The sequence below is a fragment of the Crotalus tigris genome, unplaced genomic scaffold (genome assembly GCF_016545835.1).
Source record: "Crotalus tigris isolate CLP2741 ecotype Arizona unplaced genomic scaffold, ASM1654583v1 scf7180000017764.6130737, whole genome shotgun sequence".
Taxonomy (NCBI): Eukaryota; Metazoa; Chordata; class Lepidosauria; order Squamata; family Viperidae; genus Crotalus; species Crotalus tigris.
The window spans coordinates 3,205,908-3,229,712 of NW_024096618.1; the positions used below are offsets into that span (position 1 = coordinate 3,205,908).

At 43.8% G+C, this 23,805-nt stretch overlaps 1 protein-coding gene across 19 annotated transcripts in view; it reads left to right on the forward strand.

The window, feature by feature from the left end:
- The window catches only part of CTNND1 (catenin delta 1), a 68,787-nt gene that overhangs the window by 26,072 nt on the left and 18,910 nt on the right, over nucleotides 1–23,805 (forward strand). For 15 of the 19 annotated variants that reach the window (XM_039341230.1, XM_039341228.1, XM_039341226.1 and 12 more), the window contains 7 exons: nucleotides 584–892; nucleotides 2,414–2,485; nucleotides 3,123–3,281; nucleotides 4,085–4,611; nucleotides 20,715–21,178; nucleotides 21,279–21,462; nucleotides 22,362–22,479. In XM_039341230.1, the coding sequence (XP_039197164.1) occupies nucleotides 698–892; nucleotides 2,414–2,485; nucleotides 3,123–3,281; nucleotides 4,085–4,611; nucleotides 20,715–21,178; nucleotides 21,279–21,462; nucleotides 22,362–22,479 (1,719 nt within the window). In that variant the 5' untranslated portion in view covers nucleotides 584–697. Of the gene's footprint in view, nucleotides 1–583; nucleotides 893–2,413; nucleotides 2,486–3,122; nucleotides 3,286–4,084; nucleotides 4,612–20,714; nucleotides 21,179–21,278; nucleotides 21,463–22,361; nucleotides 22,480–23,805 lie in introns of those variants that run through there. The other 4 variants (XM_039341241.1, XM_039341242.1, XM_039341243.1 and 1 more) reach the window with 2 other exon arrangements.

Genomic DNA, 23,805 nt, shown 5'->3' on the forward strand with positions numbered 1-23,805 from the left:
AAAGCTTCTTTTTAAAATGGTCTCCCTATGCATTAAACTGTCCTAAAAATTAATCTATGAAGGCAGCAAGTAAGAGCCATTTAACTAGAGCAAATTCTTGGTAAGTATACTAAAATGAGTGTGCTGTGCTGCAGAAGTAGAAATTTCCATAGTCTTTCTAAAATGACACTCTGATAGAAAGAAGTCCTAAAATGCAAACTAAGGCATCAACTTATACAAAAATTAATGCCACGATGTCATTAGCATGCCTATATTCTATCCAGTATCTAGTTTGCAATAAAGAAAACTCCGGGATAGACTTTCAACCATCCAAAATGCCCATTGTGTTATTAAAGGAGCACCCCTGTAAATAGGGTTTCCCTTCACACATAGATTTGTATTCTTGAGCCAGTTAAAGTATTGCGGTTATTGTCTTGGGGAGATCATTAGTGTACAGTTTTTCTCACTCTGCTGATTTGGGGGGGGGGGGGAGGATGACTTAGGTGGAACTTGGCCTCTTTCAAGTATTTTTAATCTCTCTTCCCAGTTCTAAGATCAGTCTTTCTCTTTCTCTTTACTTGTCTCCCAAACGTGTTCTTCGAAGTGAGGGGATCCTTCTCCCCTTCTACCCCTTTTCTGTGTGTCGTCAATTCTCACATCCCCCGTGGCATCTCCCTGCCTTGCACCCACTCTCCCCCTGTGTGGGGCCTTCAAAACCATGGATGACTCGGAAGTGGAGTCGACTGCCAGTATACTTGCCTCCGTCAAAGAGCAGGAGGCACAGTTTGAGAAGCTGACACGGGCACTGGAGGAAGAACGGCGCCATGTCTCTGCACAGCTGGAGCGTGTCCGTGTCTCCCCACAGGATGCCAGCCAAACAATGGCCAACGGCACCCTCACCCGCCGGCACCAGGTAACATCTAGTGATGTGCTCAAGCGGGATATTTGTCATCTTCTAATTGTGTGGTTCCTGCTGCTGTGGTAGTTTGGCTTCTGTTGAAAATACTTGGTGGAGCAGCTTGGTCCAAGAACTTCAAGTTTCTGCTGTCTGCATAGCTAAATGTTGATGAGCATATTTGCTAGTATTCATAGAGCTGTTGGTTAAAGACTATCCAGTGTGGAAATTAATAGCAGTCTCATCCCATTTCACTGTGTCTGGCTAATGTTTAAATTCATTGTACTGATTACAGGTGCACTTGTAGTGTCAACTGAGAGTGTAGGTTCACTGTTTGTTTTGTGGATGCATAGTATAGTCGTGGAGATGTTAGTAATAAGTCACTAGATTACAAAAGACCTTTGATCTTTTGGAAACATTTATTATGCATATAATATTAATACTCTAAGGTTTCTTAATTGCTCTCCCCTTGTCTAATAAAAGCTCCTGTGATGGTTTTTGTGAAAAGAGAACCCTAAACAGATGAAATGGACAAAAAGGGTAACGAGCAGATTTACTGACTAAGGAATGCCAGACAGTAAACAAAGCTCTCTTTGCTCTTGATGACAACATTTGTACAAGATGATGATAATAAAATGTCCTCCAATGTGACTATCAGATCCTGAAACTATTGACATAAGAAGCATGAAATAGGACTAAGGAAATGTGTCTGCCAGCAGCCATAAGTGGGGCATCAAATGAATTTGATTAAGCTTTTGCACCAAGCTCATCTTGCTTTTCCCCTTGGTTTTGGCTTCTACTGGCCATTCAGGTTCTGCCCTTTTATCCTAAAAGTGTGCAGATGAGCAATTAGCCAATATCAGATGATGTTAAACTTGTGCTTAGAATAAATACTGCATACCACTTCAAATTTTCATACGCAGAAGGGCAGAGTTCCCATCCAAATACTGGACAGGAATTACTTTGGATGCATGCAGAAAGACGTAATTGTAAAGATGATAAACAGGAATTCCCTACTGTAAAAATTTTAAATGCATTTTTTCTTTTTCATTTTGGGCAGTGAAGGGCAGTGTCTGTAAGTAGAACTAGATGACGGAGACCAGGTTGACATTCTTAAGAGGTTTTATCAATAGGTTGCTTTTCTGAACGATTTCTCATTTGCTGTTTTGAGCTTTTGGGGGCATATAAGGACTGGGACAGTATGGACTTAGTATTTATAAATTTTGGAATGTATAGTGTTCAACTTGCACATATTATAGATGTTAATAGATGGATAGAATAATACACACCTGTTTCTTTATCCCTATGGACAAATGTAAACCTAAGATACTACCTACACTGTATTGCTAATATTATCTTGTCGCTTTAAAATTACAGCAGCCTCATTTCTAAATATTTGGCATTGTAGCCTTATGTGGGATTCAGTGTAAATAGATTGAAGTGCTCATTTGTCACACATGCCTCCCCCTCCTCTCCCTCCTCCCATTCCTTCTTGCTTTCTGATTCTGCTCATAAATTCATCGCTATTATTTTTTGCAGAACGGTCGTTTCTTGGGCAATGCTGACTTGGAGAGGCAGAAATTCTCAGAATTAAAGCTCAACGGGCCACAGGTAGGAAAAGGAACCAAAAACCTCTTTCTAATAAAGCTTACAGAAAGCTCTGAAACTGTTTGGAGAAGATCTTAGATAATTGGTTGGAATCTTAGCAAGATCCAAAGATTTTTTTAAATAAAATTTGAACTCTTACATGGATAAAAGATGTGAAGGAACACCTTGGTGACTAAATTTATGAAGAGAAAATCCATGCTCTTCCATTCTTGTTTGGTGGTTTGCTACTTGACTAATAGATTTTCAAAGTAATTAAGTGTAAATGATAACCAGGGTTCTAAAGTCTTAGTCAAGAGAGTTTCTGCATGGATCACTGAGTTTCTGTGAGTTTCTGGCATGAGTTTTTCATATTATAGTGGGTGCTAACAAACATTACATAGCAATTTGTTGCTTTCAGAGGTTTGAGTGTAAAAGATTTTTTTTATAAATGGTGTCTGACCTGTAAGAAATGACTTCTGAGAGCAGGGGTGTCAATCTTCCGGCCCGCGGGCCGACACGTCACAAGGAAACCACACCCACCCCATTGCCGGCAATGGGGAAAAGTTCCGATATGTTGCATGACATTGCGAGTTTGACATGTCTGTCTTGGAGTATTGTTTGCACAGAAATAGGTTGATGGGTTTTCCCCTCATGTTCCTAGGACCATAGTCACCTCATATACAGCACCATTCCCAGGATGCAGGATCCAGGACAAATTGTGGAAGAGACATACAGCATGGAGGAGGACCCAGAAGGTGCCATGTCAGTTATTTCAGTAGAGACCTCAGATGATGGGACAACCCGTCGTACAGAGACCACGGTGAGAGCTGAGGGAGAAATGGCAAGAGTGTTATGCAATATGTCGGGGAGGGTTTCTGTAGGGAAGAGGTGATGCTTATGGTTGCCAGATGCATGGTGTTGAGTAACCTGTAATAGGAGATAAAAAGCATATAACACAAATAAAGCTTTTCTATTTTTGTCACTGGGCGCTGTCTTTAGTGATCTGAGGTAGCTTTCACCTAGTGATTTATTCGGTTTATAATTTCAAAAAATCAGTGCAGACATAACATAGAAAGTTTATTCAATGCAGAGAAAGCTGCAAGATGGTTGCTTTTTGGCACATTAGTTATGCTTTCTCAGTCTGGTTGGAGTTGACTTATATTGACATAAAGTTGATAATCAGTATAAGGAAACCATTATTAGCAGATCTGAAAACCTGGAGTTGTTTTTGGCTTGTCATGAGGAACAGAGCATATGATCCTGCCAATAGCTTTTGACTGGCTATGCGTTTGGTACACTTGTATTGTGCAGTATGTAGTTGGGATTCTATCAACCACAGAAACAGTTCTGCAGGTGTTCTTGATGCGTGAAAAGTATTGGATTTAATTTTTCTGTAGTCCAGGAGTTTCAGGGATCAGAACATTTTCTAGGAAATGCTGCAGGACAAGATAAATATTTGAAGCTGAATATACAGGACATGACTTAAGGTAATAGAGAGTGGTATCCTGTGGAATTAATGACGGAATGCACTGCAGCGCACGAGCAGCGATACCAGCTCTTCCCTCAGAACTACTGTGAGGTGACAAGGCGATGTTGGAGAGCTCATTCTTAACTATTCTGTAGGTGAAAAAAGTTGTGAAGACCATGACCACACGTACAGTGCAGCAAGTTGGCCCCGATGGGTTACCTGTTGATGGTTCTCCAGTTACAAACAACTACATCCAAACCATGGATAGGAATTTCAGAAAGAACACAAACGGTGGCCCCGGTGCCTACATGAGCCAGCCGGGCACGGCTACCCTTCCACGAAACTATCACTACTCAGATAGTTACGGGCGGCCATATGAAGATAGCTACCATGGCAGTGAACACAGCTATGGTAGCTTATCCCGGGTGACCCGGATTGATGAGCGCTACCGACCCTCCGTGGATGGCTACCGGGCTCCCAGCAGGCAGGATGTCTATGGTCCCCAACCGCAGGTGCGAGTAGGGGGGAGCAACATGGACTTGAACCGCTTCCACGCCGAGCCTTATGGGCTGGAGGATGACCAACGCAGCATGGCGTATGATGACCTGGATTACGGTGCCGTGCCGGAATATGGGACAGCAAGGCGGACTGGGACACCTTCTGATCCCCGCCAGAGACTCAGGTAAGCGGATAAGCTTGGCATATTTTAGCCATCCTTGGCAATGTTTTGATGTTTCTCCCATGCTGTAGGGAAGAATCTTTTAACTACCCTTGAAAAGCGATTGTAGTACCGAGACATTTCTAAAGCAACCAGGACAGTTCTGGGATAAATTTAGTATGGTAAATGGCTGTTAAACGGAGACTATTTGTGTATTAAAAATTCTTCAGGGGAATGTTCCTGCTTTCTCTCTTCTAAGTTTGCATGCAGGGAAGAATTACATCACAACTATGCTGAGATGGTTATTTGTTCCAGTGGCACAGATCTGTGTAACCGAGTCTCATTCCCACTAATGTGATAAATCCTAGTCTAGGCAAGCTGCATGAAATTGCAGGTGGGGAAGCGAGAACTCCAGTAATAGGAAAGGTTCAAGTAAAGAAAATAATGCAAGCCTCCAGCTCCAAGTTTGTATTCTAAGGCGCTGTCTAGTCTACTTTCCTAATACGCCTGTATCAAATGCTGCTCCATAAGAGATTCCTGCCTTCTAAATGCCTATTTGCAACCTTAAGCAGTGCAGCTCAATCTTTTATTATCTTAGTAAGCACGAGACTATTTTTAAACATATAGGGAATTTTTTTTCCTGTTTTTTTTCTCACCTCCTTTTGTTCCTGAAAAAAAAATTAAAACTCTGGAAATGGTCAACACTCCTCAACCCAATGAATTGCTTTCTTTTAGAATATGGAATGCTATAGGACCAGATACTGGCACATTTGCCTTCTATTCCTGCCTTCATTTTTTTCTGATTGACTTTTAATGGGAAGATTTTATTCCAGAACAATGGCTCTGAAATGTTTTGATCTCAGGACCTTTTACATTCTTAAAAATGATTGAGGACCCTAACTAGCATTGATTTGAAACTGACACATTTAAAAACATTTGTTTTTGCAGACCCCTTGAAAGGGTCTCAGAGACCCCCTAGGTCACCCCAGACTGTATTTTGAGAACTGCTGCGCTAGAGTCTCTGAGGGCTGGAGTTCCTACACCTGAGCACAAAATAGCACAATCAGAGGCTTGCTTGTGATGGCCTCCGTGTTGCTGACTTTTTATCTGGGGAATCAGTGGATCTACTTTTGACTAGGCCTCAAAGGCCATTTTTGAAAGAGTATAAAGCCACTGCCCAGAAGAAGCCCCCAATCTGCTATTTGACAGGCTTGTCCCACATGCAGTTGGACGGGAGAGCTAGCTGCCCCATTTCACCCCTTCAAAACTTGTATTCAAAACTAGCCTGCCACTCAGCTGATCGTAGCCTTGTTTGAGGGTGGATTTAACAAACTACAGCCTCCAGAAAGTGGTGGGTGCAACGGAAAATCCCATCTCTTCCAAGCCCACTTCCTCTTGTAGCCCCTCAGACAGCCTCCATCTGTTCTGGCAGATGGTGGGTGAAGTAGGAGAGACTTGTTTGAAGTGCTGGGCTCCAGCTTCCCAAAACAATATGGTCCTGGAGGAGAGAGCCAAGGAACCAGACTTGAAGATGGGCATTCCCAAACCAGCCTGAAGTGTGAGGTCAAGAGCTTGGTGTTGGTAACAAAATGTATGAAATTAGCCCAGGTTAAAAATGCTGCAGTTTGCTGTCAGCTTAAAGGGAAAAATACCATTTTAACATCAAAACAGCTGAGGATGACTTTAGGTGCCTCATGGGGTTATGGCAGAAAACATTGTCAGGACATGTTTGTCCTGTGCTTAGATGCAAGTGGGGACATAGTCTAGGGTCAGACTATATAGCTGTGTTTTATTATCATGTTGACAGTTTCTTTTGCCTTCAATTTTGTTTTTCTAACTTGTCAAACAGACAAAATTAAGAGTTTCTTAAACTTCTGCGGTTTATAGTTTCAGCTTTGAGAAGAATTAAATCTTACTGTAAATTCAACTAGAAAGTTGAATTTAGCTTCTGATTAAGCTGTACTTTTTATATTTAACAAATTTATCAAACATGAGTTGTATTTTAATCAACATAAACACATTGCATTGTTTGTTCTTTTAAAACAGCAAAATGAACTTAGAGCAGGGGAAAAAAATTAATATGGCCTGTATTTATATTTTTCCCCAGATTTCTGTTTTCCAACAAAAGTAGAATTTTTAAATTTTTCATCTTTACCACTGATAATGAGGTCTTAATGCCATTGGAGAGAAAATATCTTTTATCCAATGAATTATGTAACACACAATCCTTCATGTGCTCACACATTCCACCAGATGCATCCAGACATATAAAGCTGAAACGTATCAGGCCACGATGAAGGAGGTTGTTGAGTTCTGCTTGAAATGCGTTTAAAGATTTTTCTTAGTCTTGAATTTCTTTTCTTTTGCTGGATTGTGGCTAAATCTTGGATACAAGGCCTCTATTTTAGACCTCAGCTCTGCACTTACCCAAGACACTCATCTGCGTAAATACTAGTTTACTTTGTGGAGGAGCTGTAAAAATTACAAGTGTATGCAGGAAGTATTACATGGCTATATAAATAATATGGCAGTACATCTGGTAGCGATAACATGACTACTATTCTTTTTGATAAGGTCTTCTATGCTGCAGATAGGTTATAGCAAGAGAAGGGTATTTTTAACAACTGTTTGGCAATATGTTAGTGCTTATACTAGTGTGGGCTTGCTACATGAAGATAGATGTGATTAGTTCACAGGGGTGGGTTTTTTTGCCTCTTTTTCTTTTCTAAGGTATGGAAGAATCCTGATACCTTATTCAGTATGAGAAATCTGTTTATCCTCTGGGCTAAAATTGCTTAACTTAGATCCTTAACTGGCTTGATAGCTACCGTAGGATCCTGGGAATATGAAATTCCATTAAAAAAATGAATTAAACACCCTCTTGACTTGCTAGCTTGATCCACTGTAGAGGCATAAATTGTTCTATCTAAACATTCCAAAAAAGAGGATGTGGTTGTGGTTTCTGCTGAAATGGGGCAATGCAATAGTAATTATGGAGTACAGCTTCCATTTCTCCTGTGTATTAAAACTGCCTTCCCTTCTCTGTGCAAGTTTATGTCCCTTGCCTGCCCGCCTATCTGTCTTTCACAAGTATGGTCCTGAATTTTCATAATCTGTTTTTAATCCATAATTAGACTGCCCACTCCTTCCACGTATGATCTTCAGCTACAGTAAATTACATAAATGTAAGGCATGCAAATTGTCTTTTATAATACTTCTGTTTGACTTGCTGCCATTTGAAAGGAAGCATTTCACCTCCTAAGGTATGCATACACTTTGGTTGCTTGAGTTGAAGTCTGAAGTAGATGAAATTGTCTTGTTGTCTGCTTGCCATTTATCCATTAGCTCCATGCCTATAATTGCCTGATGTAATATTCAAAATCAGTAGTATTGGAGTAATTTTCCCCTAATCTGAGCATGCTGTCTTAGATTATGGTAACCTAAGGCATCTGGAGACTGTCAAGTTGAGGAAGATTCTTGAGCCAATAACAAAATCAGACTTTAAAAAGCAAATTAGAGATTGAAAACCTGCAAACCCGTTCAAATTATTGGTTAACTCAGTGTTAGAATCTTTTTATAGCAAAACCAGATGCAAGAGGGAAGATTGGTGGTTAGGATCACATGAGATTGTCTAGTGTATGTAATAAGTGTTCATAGCCTGCAATGGTAGCACCAATGCAAAACTTTGGAGTAGATGTTCAGAGATCCAGTAAGCAGAAGGACTTCCCCCAAGATAGCAAAGAGATTTTAATTCTGTTTTTCAGAGGTGAGGAAGACGCAGTGAAAGAGAGAAGTCTCTGAGAGTTTAAAATTATTGTCAATTTTCCTTTCTTTGTGCTTGAAGTGAAGAATGGCTGAAGCCTTGTGGCCCAATAGTCCTCTCGATTAAAATGGCAATGAACAGCTCTAGAAAATCAGTACAAATTGGGAAATCAGAGAAGGGTGAAAAAGGTTCTCTTCCTTTCATTGCTATAACCCTGGTTTGAATTTGGAGTTTTCTTCAGCTGACTTTCGTTATACACTTATGTAGTTGATCCTAACCATAGATATCCCAAATCACATCACATTTAGCCCTGATTTTCTGTAGAGAAACTTCATGCTCCTCCTTTCTTTAACTGGCATCCATCATTAAAACTGTTGCCAAAGAACATAGGCAACTGTGAAGCAATTACAGTAGCAAAGGCTGTCCTGAATTTCCCAATCACTATCTTGGCAAGGAGAGCAGCACTAGCCACACTCAGCAAAGATTTCTGCGAGGAATCTGGAATCTCTCTGACTTCAATTGAGTAGATAAGATCCCAAAATAACCAGCTACTAGAGACATTGCAGCAGCTGGTTTCTGATGAAGTCCAGGAGAAAGATTATTGCTGTTATCATCATATGCTTTTTTTTATACTGACAAAACAAAGATGAGCAATTTCCAGTGGTTGACAACTGAAATGACTTCTGGGGGTGGGGTGGGGGAGGGGGGCTGTCATTCCCATGTGTTTTAAAGCCTGAAAATCATGTTGTGAAGGTAACCTTTTAAGTAACTAGTCCAACCTCAGCTGCATGCTGGGAACACTCATCCATAATTATTTCTTTTGTGATTAATGGTGACCTTGATACCTTGAAAATACTTACAGTGTGATGATCTTTGATGTGCTCCCCAACACTTGAATGGACATAATTGGTATAAGATCCATGCCTAACAAAGGGTAGGCTTCATTTTAGACACGTTAGAAGCAAACTCCTTGTTTTATAGCAGAGGTCCCCAACCTTTTGGGCACCAGGGCCCGGTTACGTAGAGAGAGGTTTTTCCATGGACCGGAGGCGGCATGGTTTTGTGTGCTGCCTGCATCCCACAGATGGGGCTTTGCTTGTTTGTGTGGCCCCGTTGCTGGCATGCCGCAGCCTGGTACCAGTCCATGGGCCGTGGGGTTGGGGACCCCTGTTTTATAGGATAATGACAAAATAATCCTAGCAGTTGCTTCACTTCATTTGAATTGACATCTCCTTTCTCTTGTGCCATGGCATGAGCATAATCTATAGGAATGTATATTGACACACCTCGTATCCAATTGAATCATGAGTAGCTCTGTTGGACTTCTCTATTGCGTTAAATACTACACGCTTGCTGGAATGGATTTGGCAAGGAGATTTTTTGAGATGGTACTGTGGAGATGGATATTATTAAACATCTTAGCTACTGGAGCAGAGTGTGACAGGCAATTACTGTGAGAGGTGGCTTGGAGTTCACGGGACGATTTTGATTGACTATCAAATGCCTCTCTCCCTTTCCATCTAAATTTAGAAAAGTTCTAGGTAGTAATAGGCTGGATGCCTTAAGTTGACCAAATTAAAAAAAGAAGTAGGATAAAATAACAACTGGCAAATTAAATCTTTGTCTAATATATTGCTTGTATTTAGTAGAAAAAGGACCAGGGCTTAGTCTGTCTTGGATGGCACTGCATTCCCTTTAAAACGTAAGTTGCAATTTAAGTATATTCCAGTTCAGACTTTGCTGTGAATATTTGTTATTGTTTAATTGTGTGGTCAGGAGAAGTGCTTTCAGCTAGTGCAGTCTGCATCTTTTCCTGGAGATGTTGCCTGAGAATTATAACCCCAAATCTTTGACTGCATCTTGTTTGAACAACTGTAAGCTGCTTGAGTCTGTCACTAAAGGGTGTTCAGATCTTCTGTTGGCTGAGAATTCTCTAATCAAACTGCTGAACATTATAGGAAGCATGTGATTCCATCATAATAATTTCAGTAGCTGGTTATGACCTACAAAGTTCCATGTGATCTGGCAGCTAATGTCTAAAAGACTGCTCTCCTATGCAGATTAGGTTGGATTTTATTGAAAGGAGCTTCTTTCCTTTTCTCCAGTACTGGAGATGGAGAATCCACCAATGGGTTTAGACTGTGTTCCTGCCCAATCAGATCAAGTCAGCCAAAGTTGCCACGCCCGTCCTGGACCATAGAGATCCCAGTCTTGACTTGATCTCGCCCAGGACAGACGTGCAAGTTTGGCTCTTAGGCAGGTACAGTCTCTATTGGTGGATTTTCCATTTCCCCAGTTTGCTGTGCAGTGCTGTATTCAGCACAGAATTTGGCTTCCTATTAGCAATTTATTCCATTCAGGAACATCCTAATTTCCTCTCAATTCCTGATTTGGGGGGGATAAAAAACTGAGTTTCTCTAAGGAAGGGGCTCCTTCCTTACCTCTCCCTACCCACCCCTGCAAATAGACCTCTCTCAAAGCCCCTAAATTGCTGGATTCAACTGTGGACTAACGGCTGTTAGTCCCCAGCTGGCATTAAATCGGCCGCATTCTACCAGAGCTTGCGGCTGCAGCTCTGGTGGCTGAATATGAGTGTCGGTGGAGGAGGCTTTTTCGCGACATGCTTAGAATCTCCCTTGGGAATACCACATTGCTGGGGTCTTTTGAAGTTGAGGCTGCGGTTTCAGCGTCTGTATAAGCAAGTCGCCTCCTTTTTTCCTTCTTCAGTTTGCGGTCTTACGATTGTTCCTTTCTCGGCCGGAGGCGCGTGCACGCCAAGAGGCCAGTGCCGATCAGCTGTTAGGGGCAGATCGGAGAGACGGAAAGCTCCGTTTCTTTTATTTACAAGCCTCCAGGCGTGGACCTTCCCCCCCTTGGATAAGGGAGCACTCGCTCTACACCAGCGTTCCTTTCCGAAGTCCCCGGACCGTGGCAGGCTTAGCTGTCTGCTCCACGTGTGGCTGCCATTTTGGGGCCGCATGGTATAGAAGGCCCCGTTCCATTTCAAAAGGGGAATTCTAGAGGAAGTGGGAGGCCATCACCATGGACGCGTGGGTACTAAACACTGTACGTCACGGTCTGTCCTTGGAGTTCATCTCCAACCCTCCAAATCAATTTCTCTCTTGTCTCTTGTCTCGACCAAAGAAAAGATTAATGAATGAAGCCGTTCAACATCTACTAAACATACGGGCCATAGAACTGGTGCCGGCGGACCGGAAAGGTCGGGGATTTTATTCCATCCTCTTTGTCGTCCCCAAGGCATCAGGGGGATGGAGAGCCATTTTAGATCTCAAGGGCTCGAATTTTCATCTTGCATACCGCAAATTCAAGATGCAAATACTCCGCTCCATCTTGGGAAGTGTAAGAAAAGAGGACTTCCTGATGTCTATTGACCTCACGGAAGCGTACCTTCATATCTCCATCTCTCTTGCCCACCGCCGGTTTCTAAGGTTCGCACACAAGAGGCGCCATTTTCAATACAGAGCACTACCGTTTGGCTTATCATCAGCTCCCAGGGTATTTACCAAAATCCTGGCAGTTCTAGCAGCTCACCTAAGGATGGTGCCGGTCAGAGTCCAATGCTACCTGGACAACGTATTAATCCAGTCATCGTCCACCCAGTCCACCCTGGCAGATCTCGAACTGGTGGTAAAGCTGCTTCAGGATCACGGGTTCTCGGTAAACTTCCCCAAGAGCCATATGGTCCCCACAACAAGACTGTTACACCTAGGGGCCACCATAGACACGGTGGAGTGCCGGGTCTATTTATCAGAGGAACGCCGGGACAGCATAAGGGAGTTAGTCCTCCAATTACGCAGGAGTCGAACTGTAACGTTGGCCAGTCTCTCCCAATTGCTAGGGAAGATGATCTCGGCCATAGCAATCGTCCCTTGGTCCAGGCTCTACTCCAGGGAACTTCAGTGGTCCCTGCTCCCCTTCCAGAGGCAGAACCTCAGTGCCTCCCAGCAAAGGGTGAGACTCCCATTACAAGTATCGCACTCCCTCACGTGGTGGCTCTCGCCCGCCATGCTCAAGGGGTCCTACTTCAAGGAGCCAGATCGGCTCGTGCTAACGACCGACACCAGCCTGTTTGGATGGGGAGCGCACCTTCGCTCACAGTGGGCACAGGGCCGTTGGTCTCGCTCAGACCTTCGGCACAACATCAATTGGCTGGAGCTACAGGCCATACATCCTTCGCCACTTTCACAGCCTGGTGACAAGGCGTCACGTATTGGTCCTCACGGGCAACGTGGCTGCCAAGGCTCATGTAAACGGGCAAGGGGGCACCTGATCTCGGACCCTCTTCTGCTGGGCTCCTGGGCAGAATCCAATCTGGCCTCCATCAAGGCCGATCACATTTCGGGGGAGGCGAACACTCAAGCCGACCTCCTGAGCAGAGCAACGGTAGATCACTCGGAATGGCGTCTCCACCTGAGGATTTTCAGAGAAATCTGTCACCATTTCGGCTTGCTGTCACTGGACCTTTTTGCGTCCCCGACCAACACCCAGCTGCCTCGATTCTTTTCCCGGGTCCCATCTCCAGGGGCGGAACGAACGGATGCTCTTCGGAGCCCATGCCCGGAGGGCCTGCTTTACGCCTTCCCCCCTCTCCCTCTCCTCCCGGCGGTCATCCGCAAGCTTCTTCAGGAGCGGGCAGAGATTATCCTAGTGGCTCTGTACTGGCCACGAAGGCCTTGGTTTGCCGATCTGGTGAGTCTCCCTTGTGGATCCATGGAGGATTCCTCCGGACCGGGTTTCGCTCAGCCAGGGGACCATTCTCCACTCGGACTCCCAATGGCTCCAGTTAGCCGTCTGGCACTTGAGCGCTCAATCTTGTCACGGGAGCTTTGCTCTCCAGGGGTCATTACGGTAATCCAGGCTTCCCGTCGCGCTTCTACAAACTGCATCTACGAGGCCACATGGAAGAACTTTCACTCGTGCTCGGTTCAACACCTGTCACTCTCAGACCTTACGATTCCCCATATTCTAGACTATCTATTAGAGGGTTTGGAGAGGGGCTTGGCCCCAAACACATTGCGCCGACAGATCGCTGCTGTTTCCACAGTACTCATCTGTGACTCCGCGGTTTCCTTGGGACATTACCCCCTACTCCGCTCATTCCTCAAGGGGGCCGCTAACACCAGGCCCCCCGTAGTGCACAGGTACCCTTCTTGGGAGCTGCCACGGGTTCTTCGGGCTCTGACCAAGTCGCCCTTTGAGCCTCTAAAAACATGTGACGTTCACTATCTGTCCCAAAAGGTGGCATTCTTGGTGGCGATCACGTCGGTGCGATGCATTTCCAAATTGGCTGCGCTCTCTACTCGGGAGGACCTGTGCATTTTCCACTAGGATCGAGTGGTCCTTCGCTTCGACCCTACTTTCCTTCCAAAGGTCAATTCCCTTTTTCACAGGGCCCAGGAAATCGTGCTCCCGGATTTCTGTCCTAAGCCATCACATGATCTGGAACGGCAATGGCATCTACTGGACGACCGCAGAGCGCTCCGGTACTATATCTCACGGACAGCTGCGTTCCACAACTCAGAGGCCCTCTTTGTCTCCTTCCCTTCTTCCTCCAGGGGTCGGAATGTTTCCTCTTCCACAATTGGCAGATGGACTCGGGCATGTATTGCGGGGTTGTACCAAGCTGATTCATTGCCTAGCGTACTCTACCCAGAGTGCTGCTACTTCCATGGCCTGGGCCACCCAGGCATCCATTGAGGACGTTTGCAGGGCAGCCACATGGTCTTCATCTCCTTTTATACGGCACTAGAGCATCGATAGGTTTGCCTCGGCGGAGGCCTCCTTCAGTAGGAGGGTTCTCCAGCAGGTCGTACATCAAAGTACCACACCGGACCAGTCTACTCCCCACCTTCAGGGACAGTAGGCTTTGGTATGTCCCATTGGTGGATTCTCCATCTCCAGTGCTGGAGAAGGGGCGTTGTCTTACCTGAACGCCTTTTCTCAGCATGGAGATGGAGAATCTACTCCCACCCTTGCAGGTCATTTAGGCCTAGGGTTAGTCTTAGTTTAGTGAACCACAACGTCTTGCGGTCAGTCAATAGCTACGCTCGCGTCAAGACTGGGATCTCTATGGTCCAGAACAGGCATGGCAACTTTGGCTGAGTTGATCTGATTGGGCAGGAACACAGTCTAAACCCATTGGTGGATTCTCCAATTCCGTGCTGAGAAAAGGCGTTCAGGTAAGACAACACCCCTTTTCTTTCCCCTGACATTTTTGATAGTGCTTCCAAAGTATGGAACTCCTTAATAGAAGAAAGTGCTCCTTTGGCTTCTTTCCCGATGACCTTTTTATAAACCAGCAGAAACACATTTGCTCAGACTGGGGTACAGTACTATCTCATCTCATTATACAGTAGGCACCTGAATTTGCTGTTTTTTAAACTTACTCTTTGGTGGATTTCATTTGCCACCTGCCTTGTATTCCTAACATTGCTCGTTGCATTTTATGAATATCTGCCTTGGGTACTCAATTTGTTGGAAAAGGTGGGATATAACTCAACTGATTAAAAATGCCTCAAAACTCTGGGTAGGAATGAACCGTCTATTGAACTGATACTAATGATATTGTCCCTTTGGTTTGACCAGAGTCAATGATTAAACAACTTGCAAGTCTTTGTTATAATAGAAAAATGTCTTTTGTTACCTGTGACATTAATATAAAAATGGCTCCAATAGAATCGACATTTGTGGATTTTGACCTCTAGCCACCAGTTGTGAAACCACCGTACTGTGTACAGACTGATAAAGATCGCAAAGATCTTTGGAATCTGAGTGTTTCTTGCAGCTGGCTCTTTGTCTCTGGCTTCTCCCTTGTTATCCAGACTGGAGCTTTGTGTGTCTGTGTGCGTGCGGCGTGTATGCATTTTTTTTTTTTTCCTTCTGACTTTATGGAACGTAACTCGTCTGATACTATCTTAGCTCATTTGTGCTGAGCAAGAACCCTGGAGAAGGATTGTGATTTGGTGGTTCACACGAGAGCTCCTTAAGAATTTCTCTTATGCACGGTATCCTCTAGTTTTAATTTTTTATGAACCACTTTCTAGAATTCTGCCCGAATTCTTAAGAATACACAAAACATTGGGAGACAATGTGCTTGGTCAATAAGTCACGGGAGAGGTTTAATTTCCTCTTGCTCCCCACATTGTTCACATCTCCAAGAGGGCAAGATTGCTCCCCACATTGTTCACATCTCCAAGAGGGCAAGATTGCGTAGAAACAATTTCCTTGAACAGCTGCCAGGTCCAAGTGGTTTGTTTTATACTAAGCTTAAAAACAGCCCCCCCCCTCCCTTCAGCTTGCATTTGTTGCAAGTAGCAGAATACTACATGCTTACACTCTGTGATCAAGAGATTAGGACAAGCAAAGAACTGTGTGTTTGTGTGTGGGTGCAGGGCTTCAAAAATAACCCAGAACTATGTGGGTATCTTGTATAGACAAGTTTGAAAGATGGAACATAATTGTTAACCGTCATTGTCTGTCTCTCAAGGCACCTGGGAAACTTGCAGTCTGGTTTAGAGGTCTTTGAATTCCCTTCCTTCGGGGACCACTTTACATGCTGACTTCTCTGGGGGAGGATATCAGAGAATGTTCTCTCTTTAGTCTGGCTGTGAATGACAGCTCTTAGATTCTGCCATTGCCCCAAACAAACCAAGTACGGGGCACACAACTCTTCTGCAGTTGTGAACCTTAAAGCAAGTAATACTTTCTGGGAAATCCTGTATTGTCACAGATGTGAGAACATTTCAGGAAAAAATAATTGGAAATTACTATTCAGAAGCAAGACTTTGGAACCTCTCACAGACCATTCAAAAAACCAGGGTCAGCTACACTGTACTAGGCAGGCCAATGGTTTGACTTTAGCATGAAGGCAGTTCCTTGTGGCCGTCAAGAAAAATTAGCAGGGTAGAACAAAGTTATTTATTTTCTTTAGCTTATCTTATGACAAAGTACTTTATCTTGGACGTTTTTCAACCAGAGATCAGGAGGCAAACTGATTCCAGACAATTTATTGTTGAATTGCCTTGGCTTACTCAGGTTTTACAAAAAAAAAAAAAGAGTTCACATGACATCACCCATCTGGAATCCTCTTACATTTTCCCTAAATACCATGGGATGCCTTACCAAAGAATGTTCAACTTTTCTGAAAATGTATGTACAAGGTAACAAGCCATTGGTGTAGATGGCTTTGTGTTTTTAAGGGGTATGGCTTTGGTACAGGCAGTTATATATTGTGGCCTATCACACATGTAATTTCATATAAGAAACGGTTGCTGGAATTGGATACGTCTAGTTTAACGAAGAGAAGGATGAGGGGGGCATGATAGCAGTGTTCCAATATCTCAGGGGCTGCCACAAAGAAGAGGGACTCAAGCTATTTTCCAAAGCGCCTGAGGGCAGGACAAGAAGCAACGGGTAGAAACTAATCAAGGAGAGAAGCAACTTAGAACTAAGGAGAAACTTCCTGACAGTGAGAACAATTAATAATAGAGCTGAGGTGGCGCAGCAGTTAGAGTGCAGTACTGCAGGCCACTTTAGCTGACTGTGTTCAGCAGGTCAGCGGTTCAAATCTCACCGGCTCAAGGTTGACTCAGCCTTCCATCCTTCCAGGGTAGGTAAAATGAGGACCCAGATTGTTGGGGGCAGTGTGTGTGTGTGTGTGTGTGTGTGTGTGTGTGTGTGTGCGCGCACACACACACACACACACACACACACTGCTTAACACATTGCTTACTGGTGTACACCGCTTAGAGAGTGCTTGCACTTAAAGCGGTATATAAGTCCCATAAATAAATAAATAAATAAATAAATAAATAAATAATAAAATCAATGGAACAACCTGCCTCCAGAAGTGGTGAATGCTCCAACACTGGAAGTTTTTAAGAAGAGACTGGACAGCCATTTGTCTAAAATGGTGTAGGGTTTCCTGCCTGACCAGGGGGTTGGACTAGATGACCTCCAAGGTCCCTTCCAACTTTATTATTATTATCATTTCATTATTTTTTTAATGACATTCAGTTTTATAACTTAAATAGTATTAAAAGTAGTATTAAAAGCAGTAGTATCAAAAAGTTATTTGGTTTTTCTTTAAGAAATCAAAACAGCGAAATGCCACTTACGTAAGAGCTCATCCTAGTGCTAATGAAAGTTTATGAAAAGCATTATAGTATTAATGAACTGATATTTCTAATGAAATATATCCAGGGGAAGGGGAAAAGTTCTAGTCACTGCTATTTTAGTAAAGTGGTTAATGCTGAAAGAAGAGCAAGAGTGTTTTAATGGCATGTAATGGGAAAACTTAACTTGAACGTGTGAATCGCTCACAACCAACCCCAGGTGGGTGGGAGGGAGGGACGGATTTCAAGACCACAGGGTTTCGTTACCCAGAACTGGACGGAGAAAATATTGACAGGTATTTTATTCAATTTTGCATTGCAGCTGCTGCTGGCTAAATAGGTTGCTTTGTTTGATCAGGGACTTCCCAGTTCTCTTCTAGACAACTGGCAAATAATACACAGCTCTCCTCCTGAGCTGAAAGAATGTCAAACAGCAACCTGTTAAAAAAAAAAAAAAAGACACCCCCACCTCCCGGCCCAACGTTTATGAATGCTGAACTTGAGGCAGATGGTGAGTGAAGGCAGCTTTAGCTACATTTCCTTGGTGCTGCCTCTGCGTGGGCCTAAATGGCAGGAACGACAGGTGCTAAGCTGAAGAACGGCTGGATTCTTGCTGCGGAACCAAAACATGAAATGACATAGACCCGATATGGCCTTTTGTCACTTGGCCAAAAAGTTAGATAACTCTTCTGTTCAGGGCAGATAAAGGTCCATTCTGTTAAAAGTCAGAATCAAGTTGGCAGTCTTTTGTTCTTATATATATCAGCATGGCTTTCTTCATACATACCTACATAGTAGCAGCTCCTAGCTAATTTTAAAAGAATGTAGAGCAATCAGATGAAGATAAGACACCAGGGACTAAGTGCTGCTGTGCGCATTGATCAGCTTCTGTGTTTGAGCAAGAGGAGGTGGACTGACTTTTTCATGCTTACAATCAGAAAGGGGAGAATGTAATTGAGTTGAAAAGCATAATTCTTTCTCCAAAGGCCAAGATCTTCACATCTCTGCAAATGCACGGCTCTGTTTCCAACAGTACTTGAAGAAATTAAAAACCCCAAAGAGTATTTAAAATTGTGGGTCTACACTAGCCCTTAACTTACAACCGTTTGTTTAGTGACCCTTCAAAAGTTAAAACGGCATTGAAAAAAAAGTCCCATCCCATTTCTTTTTCTAATGAGTCTTCTTGGTCAACTCTATTTAAAAATTTTTCATAACTTGCTGAATTGTGCTCCAGATGGAATCTTGGCTCCTTGGCTTAAATCAGGGGGTCTTCAAACTTGGCCCCTTTATGACTTGTGGACTTCAACTCCCAGAATTCCTCAGCCAGCATGCCTGGCTGAGGAATTCTGGCAGTTGAAGTCCACAAGTTATAAAGGGGCCAAGTTTGAAGACCCCTGCCTTAAATGGTAGCCTATATGAAAAGGTTGCCTTGGATATATGTACAGAAAATTACTTAGGGGAATTCCCTATAAAGGAGCTTATGATGGGTTCCATCATCGTTCCATCACTACAATGAGAGGAACTTTATCTTTCCCTTTCCCTGAAGCTCTTTAAAAACAACGTCCTTTTGCAATTTTTTCCCTTCCCTCTTCACCTTAATTTCTTTATTATTTCGGTGGCATTTCCTGAGGTTCATTTTTTTCTTGGCAGTGATTCTCTAAAACAGGGTGAATGAAGCTGTAAATACTACAGCCTGCAGAGGCCTTCTAATAAATTACAGTGTAGGAGCTAAATTCGATGTGATACAGAAGAAAATTGTAAAGTACACACTGAGTCTTGTTATCCTGAAGGCACGGCTATTCTCTTAGTGCTCTCATTGCCCTGCCTTATTCCCCAATATTAAATATGAGACATGCAGTCTACTAGGTGTGACATCTTAAGTGAGAGAGGCATTTAGTCATTTTTAAAGTGCTTGAGTAAAGTCTGCTGGTGTGCCTCTTAAAATGTTCTGGTACGTTATTATTTACCTTTTCGGCTGTGTCCTTGAAATGTCATCTAACTTCGCCTACCTGACTTGATTGCACAACAAAGAAGCATTGCAGTGTAGAGGGCCTGGCTGACAAGAAGGCTTTGTGAATAGCTTTGGTATAATTGGGGCAATGGTGCATAGGCTGGATGATGTAGAAAGTTCTGTGGTTAGGCATAGATGACATCAACTTGCCCTCTAGTGGTCAAATTAGAATGGCATTTGCTCAGAAGAAAAACTGTTGACAACATTTGATTAATCTTTAATTTTTTTTTTCCCTAGGCCCAGCTTGGCTACCTTTGCAGTCAAGCCAACTTCTAGGCCTGCTCTCTCACTGGCTCTTTTTGGGCAATGAGGCAGCTTGAAGGGCACCTGCCTGCTCTCCTGTATTCTGCCAGGACTGAGAGGGAAGATCATGCTGGATTTCTTTGCTGCCACATTACCCAAGCATGAGAGATGCTGCTAGAAAAGTAGCTGTCAGGGCATAATCTTTTACAAATGCTCTTGATTTTAGAGTGGACGAGGTAGCAGTATTAGGGTAATGAGTAGAGGTGTGCACTATTCAGATCCCAAAGTGCAGTGTTGTAGTGGGTGGATATCATCCTCATTGTATCTGACAACAGCCCTCTAAAGCAGAGGTTCCCAACCTTTTGGGCACCAGGGACTGGTTCCGTGGAGAGAGGTTTTCCTGTGGGACTGGACGGTGTGTGGTTTTGTGTGCTGCCTGCATCCCATGGATGGGGCTTCGCTTGTTTGTGAGGCCCGGTTGCTGGCATGCTGGGACCAGTACCGGTCCATGGAGCCCGGGGATTAGTGACCCCTGCCCTAAAGGAACCATATCTTTTTCTAGGCTCATGCTTGCAGAGCATTAGCATTGCATCCTCCCATGCTACGTAGCATATCGGATCACATACTTGCAGGCTTCGGAAAATAGGAATTTTGAGTCCACGGTGCCCTGTCATCACCTCTTAAATGCTGATTGGTATTTTCCCATGTGACCATTCTGGAAGAGGCACGGGTGCTTTAAGGAGATACCGACAATTATACGTATGTGCCCATATCAGATCCAAAGCATCTTTGGATGCAAATACTGTTCATCTCTAGTTGACAAGGTGCCTGAGGCTTACCAGGGAGTGTGCCTTTTCTAATTCTGATTGCAAAAGTCTCCCCATCAGAGAGTTAGTACAGCTCTTCTCTGTAGCATCGGAGCTTGGTTTGATAAGAGATGGCTTACCTGGTCGCTTGCTTTCTTTTCTGTTTGCAGGAGTTACGAAGACATGCTTGTGGATGACATGGCTAGAGACCAGTATTACTGGTCCCCAATGGCACAACATGATAGAGGCAGCCTAGCCAGTCTGGACAGCTTGCGAAAAGGTGGCCCACCTCCAGCCAATTGGCGCCAGCCTGAGCTCCCCGAGGTGATAGCCATGCTGGGGTTCCGCCTGGACGCCGTCAAGTCCAATGCCGCAGCCTACCTGCAGCACCTGTGCTACCGAAATGACAAGGTGAAAACAGATGTGCGCAAGCTAAAGGGCATTCCTGTACTGGTTGGGTTATTGGATCATCCCAAGAAAGAGGTGCACTACGGGGCATGTGGGGCCCTGAAGAATATCTCCTATGGCAGAGACCAGGACAACAAGGTTGCCATCAAGAATTGTGACGGTGTTCCTGCTTTGGTGCGGCTGCTTCGAAAGGCACGTGATATGGACCTCACTGAAGTCATTACAGGTAACCGTTGCTGGCATTGCCCACAGAGAATGGCTAGCGATATAAGGGCCTTTCTGGCACACAGATCCATTTTTGAGTAACATTATATTCTCCACCGCAGGGACACTCTGGAACCTGTCCTCTCATGACTCAATAAAAATGGCCATTGTGGATAATGCCTTACATGCCCTCACGGATGAGGTTATCATCCCACACTCTGGATGGGAAAGAGAGCCCAGCGAAGACTCCAAACCCCGCCATATAGAGTGGGAATCGGTGCTCACCAACACCATTGGCTGCCTTAGGTGAGCTGGATCTATGTTGTTATTACAAGGACTCTTGATAGTTCTCTGAAGAGCAGCATCCAAGCTGCAGAAAATCAACCAAGGACGCTGAAACTTGAGGGTTTCCCTCTGGGGGAAAGGCCATTTGGTGCCAGTGTTGTTTCTTAGAATAATTTGGTCCGAAAAGAGATACAGTATTGGTCACGAAAGAGGATCTTCAGTGACTTGCTGCTTCCTGGCTTACCTGATACGCAGTAACCTTGAGTTGGCTTTATAACTTTGAACAATTAAATCAAAACTGGGAATAAGAGGGGCTTTTCAGAATGAGCAAAACAGAGCTGCTAATAGTTTCAGTAGAGCTTTTATCAAAAAAAAAAAAAAAGAACTACCCTTTGGCAAGATGGGCAGCCAGTAAATTTTATAAATAAATAAATGTAAATAAAATTGGCAAAAATCAGCATTCAAACGGATGGCATGTGTCTGAACTTTGTTCAGTCATGACGAGGGTGGCAGCATTGGCTGACATCTCAAGGTCTAATAGAGGGTACGTTAAAGATTGCAGAAGACTGAAGAATCATCCTGTTGCTGAATTTAGAAGTTCACACTAGGGCCTTGAAATTCTCCACCCAAACTCCCACATGGATTAGATTTCACAGATTGTGCTAAGCTTCAGTGTGATTTGTCTGGTTTACCACCTACTGTGAGCCTGGTAATTTGTAATGCGGTGTTTTAATGCTTGGCATGCTTTGTGAAATCAAGCACAGCAGGGTTGGACAAATAACGCAGTAATGTGTTGTGTGAACCTAGCCAGAATGTGAGAGTAGAAGTTGGGTTAAATTGGCTTAAAGCTGACATATTTTAAAAGCCATAAATAACCTGCTGGTGTCTCCGTCCTTCTACAAGATTTTCTTGTTTTATAGGAACGTCAGTTCGGAGAGGAGTGAAGCCCGTCGAAAGCTGCGGGAGTGTGATGGGCTAGTGGATGCACTTTTATACATTGCCCAAGCAGAAATTGGCCAGAAAGATTTAGACAGCAAGGTAAGGAGGAAGGGGGGAAAGCACACAAACTTCCCTCCACCACTCATTTGTAGATTTCAGTGGAATATATGCAGTTGGGCTTTTCTCATGTTCTTTTTCTGAGCAAAGAAAGAAATCCTATATAGTTAGAAATCTGAAGTTTCATCTTAACGGGGATTGAAGAAGAATATTTAAATTTTCATCTTCGGATGGGTGATTTAAAAACAAAAGTTAGAGCATCATTTCCCCTCAGCGTGCATATATTTTCTTCCCATTTTCTATCCCAGATATATTATGTGCAAAGCAGAGCATAATACCTATTCCTCCTGCCACTTCCTAGGACTCCTCAGGGATGAGCAGCTTAATAAGACCATCCTCCATTTGTAGCAGTGAGTCACTATACAGCAGGCAATCAAGTTGGTTATAGTTCGAATATTAGTGTTCTAAAGCAGGGGTCCCCAACACCCGGTCCGTGGACCAGCACCGGTCCATGGCATGCCAGCAACCAGACCGCACAAACAAGCGAAGCCCCATCTGCAGGATGCAGGTAGCATACAAAGCGACACCCCCTCCAGTCTGCGGAAAAATCTTTCTAGACCAGACATGTCAAACTTGCGACATCACGTGACGTCGCACAACGTATCAGGACAGTTGGCGGCAGTGAGGTGGGCACGGCTTCGGTGTGATGCGTCCGTCCCCTGGGCTAGCAGTTTGACACCCCTGCTCTAGACGGAACCGGTCCCTGGTGTCCAAAAGGTTGGGGGCCACTGTTCTAAAGTCAAGAACAATAACTATCTACCCCAGTCACATGGCTTGTGATTAGGAATTATGGAGGTTGTTGTAAGCTGCCTGAGAAAACTGTTTCAAAGGACGGCATTAAAAATATTAAAATAACAATAACGTAATCTAAAATTCTTGAAAGAATTCCTACTCTAGTAAATCTGACTACGCCACCCTTAATTCTTAAAACCCGAGTGAAGAATAGCACAGAAGGACCAAATGAGACTGGTTCTTCTTGTTAGGACATTCTTCCTTCTGATAAGAGTTGCCACTTCTCCCTTTCTGTGTTTCTTCTGACTCAGTGCCTAGATCTGTAACTTTGACAGCGCACTTTTAAGCAGGGAACGTATAAACACTCCCACAACCTTCAGTAACCCAGTTTTGTATCTCTTCATAAGAATTATTAATTTCAGCTTTCTGCCCAGGGGGCACTCTCCCTAGTTAACAGTTTAAAAAAAAAATTAAATAGGGTAAAATCATGATGAAATAATGAAGCCCGAAAAGGCCTGGGTATGCTATGAAGCATTTGGGCCCCTGAGGCTTTTCCTGCCTCACCTGAGGAACTGT